At 34.1% G+C, this 9,418-nt stretch overlaps 3 protein-coding genes across 3 annotated transcripts; 2 read left to right on the top strand and 1 right to left on the bottom strand.

Annotated features, from left to right (window-relative positions):
• The first annotated feature begins 222 nt into the window (after positions 1-222).
• Positions 223-6,820, top strand: LOC120338399 (uncharacterized). The gene is made up of 5 exons (XM_039406385.2): positions 223-391; positions 851-988; positions 5,373-5,483; positions 5,626-5,682; positions 6,088-6,820. Exons 1-5 carry the CDS (start codon positions 343-345, stop codon positions 6,216-6,218), a joined length of 486 nt encoding a protein of 161 aa, XP_039262319.1. The 5' UTR covers positions 223-342; the 3' UTR covers positions 6,219-6,820.
• Positions 1,151-4,831, bottom strand: LOC120338398 (uncharacterized). The gene is made up of 5 exons (XM_039406384.2): positions 3,760-4,831; positions 3,332-3,381; positions 2,955-3,093; positions 2,381-2,614; positions 1,151-2,146 (listed from the first exon to the last, which is right to left on the bottom strand). The coding sequence occupies exons 1-5, from the start codon at positions 3,950-3,952 to the stop codon at positions 1,245-1,247; spliced, it is 1,518 nt and encodes a 505-aa protein (XP_039262318.2). The 5' UTR covers positions 3,953-4,831; the 3' UTR covers positions 1,151-1,244.
• A 563-nt stretch (positions 6,821-7,383) lies between the features above and the next one.
• On the top strand, positions 7,384-9,193 carry LOC120338105 (uncharacterized). The gene is made up of 2 exons (XM_039406040.2): positions 7,384-7,535; positions 8,086-9,193. The coding sequence occupies exons 1-2, from the start codon at positions 7,485-7,487 to the stop codon at positions 8,458-8,460; spliced, it is 426 nt and encodes a 141-aa protein (XP_039261974.2). The 5' UTR covers positions 7,384-7,484; the 3' UTR covers positions 8,461-9,193.
• Positions 9,194-9,418: the final 225 nt, after the last annotated feature.

The raw sequence follows: 9,418 nt of genomic DNA, 5'->3' as shown, positions 1-9,418 counted from the left end.
ATCTGCTCATAAGCTTTAGTCATTGGTTGTGTTTCTATTAAAATATTTGTGTTTTCTTCTAATAGATATATATAACTTTTTCTGAGAATAAATAAATTATGACTACGAATACAATGCCAGTTTTGGAAAGGCATGTTTGTTCATCTATATATATTAGTTTAAATTCGTCTGTATATCTACAATAACTAAATAATTAATAAATAAATAAATTTATAAATAAAAACTTAATTTACTCAGCTTATATTGTAAACCCCTTTTCAGTTAATACGAAGTGCTAAGTCGTTACGCTGACACTTACTTGAGAAATAAAATTAGGCACATTTGAAAGTACAGGATATCAACATGAAGTTCTTTTTGTGTTTATTTGTGTTGGTAACAATTTACAATCAAGGTGAGAAAAACTTTATTTCTTGGTAAATTTCATTTTAACAGCGAATTCATCTCATGGATTTGAGTATCAATAATGGCATTTATATATATATATGTATAAATGTTGCCAGACATTTCTCAACATATTTCTTTTAGTCAAACGCTCTTTTATAATTTTTTTCATGCGTTCAAATGTCTTCATCAATTTATTTTATATACTGCTTGAAATAGCGAAAATGGACCTGGACGACTAATCAACCGACTACGGCTGATTTCAAAGTCTTTAATGTTATGTCCCGAACGTATATATATATCATGAGACCCAAGCGCCCGAAAGTTGTTCATTATATTTACGCAGTGACCCATGAAGACTCAATTGCTGTTCTGCAAAAATATTGCTTCCAAAGAAATTTATAGATTAGCACATATTAGTTCACAACTTTCATTTCCATTGTCTGAATCAGACCATTCTTATTTACAGCCTCTGCAATTATGTGCTATGTTTGCAATGCACCGCTAGGAGGCAGCAGTGCCTGTTTCAGAAACAAACTGACTTCCAATCAACTTCAAAACTGCTCAGAGGGTCAAAATTTTTGCCAAACTGCTATAGTAGCTACTGGTAAGTAGGCAAATTGAAATCAATTTCGGGCTTCCTTTTTTTTTTTATCCATATACACATGGAAAATATGCGACAGAATGTTGAAACCTGAAGTACACATTATACAAACTGTGTAATTCATAACTATTTGTTTTACCTGGTTACACTATGAATGCGATAAAATAATAGATTTAATTTTTTATTTTTGCAAAGAGTAAAACAAAGTAACAGACTAGTCGAATGGTAAACTCTGTGAGGGAATGCTATGCTTTCTTGTTTATGCATTACAAATTTCAACTGCGATTTCTTCGATATCGCTAAAACTTTTTTGTACTAATTCTTCTTTCGCATGATGCGATATTGTAGCGATTGTCTCATGTGGACATTCCAAGATTTCCACACTAACTATATTATGCTGTGATTGAAATAGATTTTGTTCCGCTTTGAACTCTTCTCCGACAAAACATGAAACTTCAATGCTTTCTTTGTCAAATTCTATATGTGAATCTGAAAGCACCAAACTTGCTGTCTTTTCTGACATAGTTTGAGACGTTCCGGCGTCAACTTCATAATCAGATTGAGACATGCGTGCAGTTGTTTTTAATTTATTAGTCACAATGTTATCTTCCTTATTTTTGTCTCGGAAAGACCGAAACACTTCTTTAGCAAGCGTGATGGCTTGAGATACTTCTTCCTCTGCTACTGAACGCAAGTCAACCGACTTGTCGTCAAGGGAAGGGGATTCATGTTGATCAGCAGAGTCTAAAACAACAGGTGATGACCGGACTATATATTTCACATCGTCAATCCTCGCTTCTGCTTTTTTGCTTTCCGGATTTGATTCTACATCAATATTTACCCGTTTTTTTACATTGTTGAAACGAAAATCAAATGGTATATCGCCGACTTCAGCCCGTGAAGACTCGAATTCAAATTGGACACAGGGTTCATTATTTCTCGGTATATCGATTTGTGAATCTGGAATAAACTGCGGTAGCTTTTTTCTTCTTCTTCGACGCAAAGATATAAATATGAGAAATGCGATCATAACAGAAACGACTCCATTGCCAAATGTCAAATAAGCGGTTATTCCAACGGACGCTCTCGGCTTCTCCAAAGCTCTGTGTCCCATAAATACGGTTGTGTAGAAAAAAATTACAGATGCAATCTCAATCATACCTGAAGAAATCAAACCGAATGATATTAGACTAAAACCTGTTTTTTTTTTCTATTTTCTAGCTCTTTTTTTTCAGAATATGGGAGGTTGAATAATAATTTTAATTTAACTTTAATAATTGTAAAGCACTCATAATTCTGGAGAGATAAAAATGTTCGAAATATAAAAATATATAATGAGAAAATGTAGAGTTTGTAATTTATTTGGAAAATAAAAAAATACACATGTAAACCTACCGGAAAGCGCAAATAGAGTAGCCAATAGTAGTTTCACTCTGACGTCTTTCTTGTCAAAGACCATCACAACGTCCAATACAATTGTAGCTAACATTGTTGTAACTGCAGTCATCATCAGTACTATAGAAAACACTCTCGGTACAGTCGAAAGGACTCGACTAAGCAGAAAAGAATTGCATTTGATAAAATCTTCGTTGTCGTGTTGATGCCTTGTTGTTAAGCAAGCTGAATAATCTGAAAATATTATTTTTTTAGTTTGAATTATATCAATCCCAAATTTCATTTATTTTTCAAGCATGATTTAAAAAATAGTCGAGTATACAATATTGATGCAGCAATTATAAAAAGAAGAGGCATCAGAACCGGTAAACTAATAATTACACCACAGTGAAATATTTTAGTTGAAGGTTCGATAAAGGTATTTAAATTTATTCAGTTCAATTTGTGTAGCTTCTATTTCTAATATATTCCCCAATGTATGTTTGCGTGCCTGTCACTCAACTGAAATTATGGAACAATTTATGAACTTTTTTCAAAACTTGTAAAATATATATATTGTATAGAACGAACTTACTCGAATTTTGGATTGTAGATAACGAATCACAATGTCGGGAAGTTTGGCTAATTAGACATATTGATTCAAAATTTGCCAGTATAGTTGTATTTCCAGTGAAATGATTTTTGGACGAATGAAACTTCCCTGCTGTGGTATTCTGTAATCATATCAGAAAAATAAAATCGTTAAAAACATAAAAAATCTAACACGTTTGATGTCAACGATATTGACATTTTTGTAAAACAACAAAAAAATTAGATTTTGCTTTTGACTATTGAAATATGCAATAAATTATCCTTGATTAACATGTCTGGCAAGACACATTTGAAACGTCTTATAATTTGAATATGCTATAACGGTGCTATATAAATGATATTAACATTTTAGCAATCTACCGTTTCGTTATAAAATTCTTTGGATATATTTGTCATTGAACCATTGAAATCTGAAAAAACAAGTAATATTTAATGAGTTGATTTATTTAGCTGTCAGTCCACGCAGTTGTCCCCTTGTACAGTTAACTACGAATATTTTTTGGCTGTGTCAAAAGTTAATAACAGTTATATAGCTGCAAGATGACTGTATCGCGATAATTATTTTCACTTTTTAAATTATATATATACATATAAATAACCAGTTTTGGCAGAATCATCAATATCATAGAAGCACTAAAAGAACGTGAATTCGGAACCATAGACTGCACTTGTTTTCTTATGTTTAGACCGTAATTTCCTTTTTTACACCCTGATTTCTCAAGAGTGTTTAGAGCAGAAACGAAAACTGAAAAAATACATCAATCATACAATGAGCATCGCAAACCTACCTGTGATATCCGGATGGAAATCTGGAATTTCCAATTTTTCGAAATCATTACTTCTAGTTTGATTTTTGATTCTTCCATTCACAACAATCCATTCCTTGACGCCCAGTGACAAAATGACTGGCATAAGACTCATAAATGCAAGAACCAAGGCCAGACACATAACAACATCACAATCGCGAGGATCGGGTGACATTGTTGTCACCTTCGACCCGGGGCGACGCCACAGTCAACTCGTTATTTTCAAAAATTCAATTGCTTTATTCCGGGATTTTCCAATGATACCTTTATGACGTTATAAAGGAAAATTGGAGTATTTTGAACGCCATCAAATTAATTAATAATTTAATATTTTGGTTGGAGTATGTAGACATATTTTCACGGACATTCATTGCCCGTGTGAGATTGATATAAGCATGGAGTATAGTACAGGGTTGCCATCTACCCAGAGCCAAAAATAAGCACGGGCGTCAAGAAGGAGATCATACACACGCACGAGTCTTCCAATTTTGATCATTTAGAAGTCGCTTCGAACACAATTGTATGCAGCTCCGAAATCGCAAAATACTACGAAGTCACTGCCACACGCAATCTCTAAAACAGGGGCAACTTTTTATCGCTCGCGGGCCGAAATCAAGTGTTACAGATCTTGGCGGGCAGCACATATTTTTTCGAGAAAGTTAAAAACTGAACGGGTGGCTGATGAACCACATTATTTATACAGATTAGAAATTGAAGTCCTAGCCTTTAATTAGCGAGCGAACACTGCGACAACACGTGGACTCAAGTCGTCTTACTAAGCAAAATATTTACAAATAACATTCAATGTAACACTATTTGTTGCATTACGCTTGATACCTTTCCGACATCAGGTGAAACTCTGAATAAAACCAAAATCAGAACATTTTCTAAATGGGTAGCCTATCACTAATCCTAGTTCTCCGCACGGAAAATTTCATTTTGGTTCAGTAATTGAAAACAAAAGCGATTTTTTGATAACGATGGGATAAAGAATTATTGAAGAAGAACAAGAACAACATAATACCGATCCTTAGGTTTCAGTGAAGCATTGCGGGCCGGATTATTTTTGTCCGCGGGTTGGATATGGCCCGCAGGTGGCCGACCAAAGTCTTTATACTTTTGTTTCCCGCAATGCTTATTATGTTTTGTGGTAGTATTGTGGGCATTGATTACTAATTTCCCCCTTTCTCAATGTCGCAATAGCAGTAGTTATTAGCAAATTTCTTTTCATATATATTTGAAACAGAACTCATGGTTACGCTTACTAGTTGTCTAAATTGCTTTGTACGCAAAACAAGAACGAGTCATTCACGTTTCTAAGAAAAAATAAGCGCTTTTCTTAGAAATAAGCACATCGTTACTTTATAAGACGCGGTCTATAGAAAATAAGCACAAATCTTAGAAATAAGCACGATATGGCAACCCTGAATATTGATAGTATATGGATTCCACCTCTCCATTCAAGTCAATAATAGTAGTGTTTGAGCGTTCAGCCATATTAAAAACTTACCCATGTTTTTTGTAACATTACTTAAACCGTGTATTTGTTGTGATTATTAAATTTGAAATTTTTATGGTAAATACTCTGATTTTAGCAATGTTTGGACCAGACGGAATAACCAGCATGGTACGGCGTTGTTCTTCTTCAAACGACAATGTTTCAAACGGAGGAAGCCAAATTCGCTTCACCGTGTCTTGCAATACAGGTGCCATATATTATTGTTATTTAATGTGTTGTATTAAAAAATTATCTAAATTAACGTAAATTTTTAATTTATGATTACTGGTTATAAAATTTACAAATCTATTGATGATTTCAATGTAATCATTACCATTATAACTTTACAGATCGATGCAACGTTCAAGGCCCAATGTTTATTGATCCACCTGTTACCGGAGCTCCAGGTAATAAGATGCCTGGGATTTCCTGACCAGCTTCGCGTTATAACTTTTGTTTTTTCAGTATACTGCAAAACTTTCATTCGTAAATAATTAGCTCCATAGTGGAAAGGCTCAAAGGCTCGTCGATTGAATACGAATATTTGAAATAAAACAGGACTGCCGGTGTTCGTATTTACATGTAAATTAGTCAATAGAGCAATAGAATAGACTAATATAGTTACAACATTCCAATAAGGCATTCAATTTTCATGAAGTGGATATAACATCCTCGTATAGGCAGAAAAATGAATGACGGAATGGAACGTCAAGTTATTCGAGTTACATACCGATTAAATTAGCTAAGAGATTTGAATGAAAGCTCATATTTTAATGGAATTGTTAATTATGCTGCTTGTTTACAATCTGCAGGCAGCATCCCAACAACGACGGAATGCAACAATGGCGGCAATGATGGAGATGGAGGCGGTGCTGCAGAGATCAAGAGTGCTGTCGTTGTCGTCTTCAGCTTAGCCATGATTCTTACTTGTAAATTTTTGTGAATGAAAAATTTTTACCCAGCACTCAGAGGACTCGACTCTACACTGAAATTGCCATTGTCATGTAACCGAGTTATATGTATTGTGTAAATATTTCCCTAAAAGGGAAAGCAATTAGAAAATACTTCTGATGAGGAATGATATATTTATAAAATGTTGTGGTCACATTTGTTTCAAAAAAACTTCTCTGAAAATGAATGGCTCAGTAATTTTTTTATTTTTATGATAACGCACCTTATTTCAACTACGGACCACTCAGGTAATATTAGGTTTAGCAGTTTTACCTCATCTTTTAAGTCTCCATCCGCCCTAAATGTCATCTGCCATATTTATGTTTAAAAAGCGCAAAACTCTTTTTGTTCAAAATTTCGAGCAAAAGTGTGAAAGCACATCTGAACTGTTCTAAAATTGGCACAATATTTAACATTCACCTGGCACATACTTAGTCTTCAATATATATATAATGTATAAAATCGCATAAGGTAATTACCAGAAAATTTTTGAATTTTTTTGATTTAAACATATTGCGACATCAACTTTATAGCCATAGAAATATTGCACTTATATATTTTTCACATTAAATAAACTAGTAAACTTACATTGTATTCATGTTTTTTTTACACATTCATACTGATGTCGATGTCGGGAGTAGCTCAGGATAAAATCTCATGCTTTATCTTTAATTTTTAAAATCATTTTTCGTTACAAGCATACAAATGGGTATAGGCTTTTTGTTCACATCAGAAAAAGTTTCTCGTCAATTGCAGTACAGTATTCTCAAGTCCGCGGCGTTTCAAACTGTGCCTGTTAAAGCCGTACATGTCAGAATAATATAGAAACTGTAAAACGCCGACGCCTTCGACACCGCGCGACTTGAAAACTTCAATCCAATGTCTTATCTCATAACCATTTTGCCTTAAAACGCATCGTTGGCCTCAGGGTTCAATTATCGTCACATTAATAATAAATATGTAAACTTTGCTGGATTAGAACGGTAACTCTATGTGTGACTTTATTTTACTTTAGCCAACCATGGGATGTAAGTGATCTACGCTTCAGGGTCCGTTCATGTTTGGCCCTAAGCAACTAAATTAGCAAATTGACAATAGAGTTTAACCTAAAATTAACTGTGAAATTCCAGAAGATTCGAATAATTTTTAGTCATCTTATGATATATGAGATCGTAAGCATAACGATATTGTTTCTATAAAGATGACTTGATGTGAAAGTTTTGCTAATTCGATAAAAAGGTGGTGGCGAATATCAAAAATGCGAAGAATAAAGAAAGAATTTTTTATTGCGATTATTCTCTTCATTCAGGTAATATTTTGTTTTTGATTTAATAGGTGAATATTTTCAATTAGAGATAAATTTTTAGGTATAATTTTCAAAGATTCAAATATTGCTTGTATTTTCCGTCTACCATGCGCGACTGATATTTCTGAAATTTCGGACGATTGCAGACGGACGTTCCATTTGACCATAGATAATTCAACAACTTCTAAACCATGTTTCAATTTGAATTAAATTTATTTGAAAAGTGGGGCTTCAGAAAGAAAAAAAAACGTTACAGCAATGTATTCTTGATGGATGAAGTCGAGTTAATTATTTCCAATAATACTGGAGTTGTACAAGCAGGCATTTAAAACGGAAGATTGATAACTATAGCTAAACACGCATAGTCTAAATTAGAATGGATAATTTCAGATTCTAGTCATTTCAGGAGGAAGCAAATTGCCAAGCAGGAACTTTGTATCCTGAACAATGAGCCAGAATTTTCAAAAACAAGACCTATTATATTACTGAAAAATTATTTTTATCGCTTGCTCCAATGGTAACGTTAACGTCTATAAAATATGTTTCTGTTAAGGCGTGTTCGTCAACGTCATGGCATTCTCTTATCCGCAAAAGGCGCCAAAGCGGAGGATCTGCTAAAGTAATAATAAACACCCCTACAGCACGAACACTGATGTCAGCCGCCATACCATCGAGTGGCTTCGTCAGTTTTCAAATTCCTGAAATCTCTACAGAATCGTCTGGAGTTGTTGCAACTACGAGAACTACCACATCTGCCACAAACAGTGATTCACAAGGAAGTGGAAGGATAGCGTTGTACGTAATATTGCCAATAATAGCAGTAGCCTTGATTGCTATGGCGGGATACCTTGCATGGAGATTGAGCAGAAATAAAGGACAAGAAATTGAAATAAATAAAAACGACGTCGTGCTGAAAGCAAACGAATAACAAAAAATTTAAACTCACTAATTAAAACCCCAAATCTGGCAAGGCTCTATCTGGCATTTCTTTTGGTCCATATGCCTGTGATCTGGCGAGTGTATCACCAACTCTTTGATAAAAATACCTGGACTGATGCTTTTTTTCTGTTACTATTTGTTTTCTTTTATTATTAGGCTTGTTGAGAGAAAAATAGCTATTGTCAATGTCGATGTCCTCAGCTCACTCATTGCTGTACCTGTAAGAAATATTCCCTCATTTTAATTATGGACACTAGGTTGTGTACAAGAAAAGTCTTTCTCCATAGTTAATTTAACTATACTTTCTCTGTGTAGTCGTAGTTCGTAGTCGTGCCAGTCTTGCGATAATCATTTAATTTTATGATTCATATTTGGTTAAATGAACAGAATTCCTATACAAAATTTGATACTAAGAATTAGTTGCATTTAATATTCTCTTGCTTCATAACACACGAGTCCCAAATATATTTAATTGGGCCAACTTGGAAATCTATTCCGTTCAATAATCTGGCACCCGTGAGTTCTCCCAAGGTTGCTCTCTTCCTTCTTTGCTTTAAGTGAGCGCACGTATTTCATCGAGCTCTGGAATTTTGGTATTTGTAAGTTCTATTTCTCATGTTTGTTTTTATTTATTTAGCCAATACTCAGTGTGATGGTCATGTAAATTGATTAAATTGTGTGTAACTGCCGGAAAAAACTGACCCGCTGATGTCAATTACTGCAATAAAGTATGACCAACAAAGATTGAATGGTTTATTTGTGATTGGCCTCTTAAAGTGTTTCTGGTGTTACCGCACATTGAATCACACAATATCTTCCGTATTCCGAGTTAGGTGATAGCACTAGTTATTACCTACTATACCCCCTGTCGTACCGGTACCAATACACGACCAATGTTGATATATATGAGCATTATTCATTTTTTTCAAATTTATTTCCGCATGATA

This window comes from Styela clava, chromosome 10, assembly GCF_964204865.1.
Source record: "Styela clava chromosome 10, kaStyClav1.hap1.2, whole genome shotgun sequence".
Classification (NCBI taxonomy): Eukaryota; Metazoa; Chordata; class Ascidiacea; order Stolidobranchia; family Styelidae; genus Styela; species Styela clava.
Note: the sequence above shows the minus strand (reverse complement) of the source record. Positions and strands in the feature narration are given on the sequence as shown.

What these genes read in the sequence shown, in the direction of transcription:
- LOC120338399 (XM_039406385.2), top strand. Translation starts at nt 343, where the DNA reads ATGAAGTTCTTTTTGTGTTTATTTGTGTTGGTAACAATTTACAATCAA. An exon ending in GGTAACAATTTACAATCAAG is followed by an intron (nt 392 to 850) that starts GTGAGAAAAACT and finishes TCTTATTTACAG; the next exon opens with CCTCTGCAATTATGTGCTAT. An exon ending in CACCGTGTCTTGCAATACAG is followed by an intron (nt 5,484 to 5,625) that starts GTGCCATATATT and finishes ATAACTTTACAG; the next exon opens with ATCGATGCAACGTTCAAGGC.
- LOC120338398 (XM_039406384.2), bottom strand. Translation starts at nt 3,952, where the DNA reads ATGTCACCCGATCCTCGCGATTGTGATGTTGTTATGTGTCTGGCCTTG. An exon ending in TTTCCATCCGGATATCACAG is followed by an intron (nt 3,382 to 3,759) that starts GTAGGTTTGCGA and finishes TTGTTTTTTCAG; the next exon opens with ATTTCAATGGTTCAATGACA. An exon ending in TACTCTATTTGCGCTTTCCG is followed by an intron (nt 2,147 to 2,380) that starts GTAGGTTTACAT and finishes TGATTTCTTCAG; the next exon opens with GTATGATTGAGATTGCATCT.
- LOC120338105 (XM_039406040.2), top strand. Translation starts at nt 7,485, where the DNA reads ATGCGAAGAATAAAGAAAGAATTTTTTATTGCGATTATTCTCTTCATT. An exon ending in CGATTATTCTCTTCATTCAG is followed by an intron (nt 7,536 to 8,085) that starts GTAATATTTTGT and finishes GTTTCTGTTAAG; the next exon opens with GCGTGTTCGTCAACGTCATG.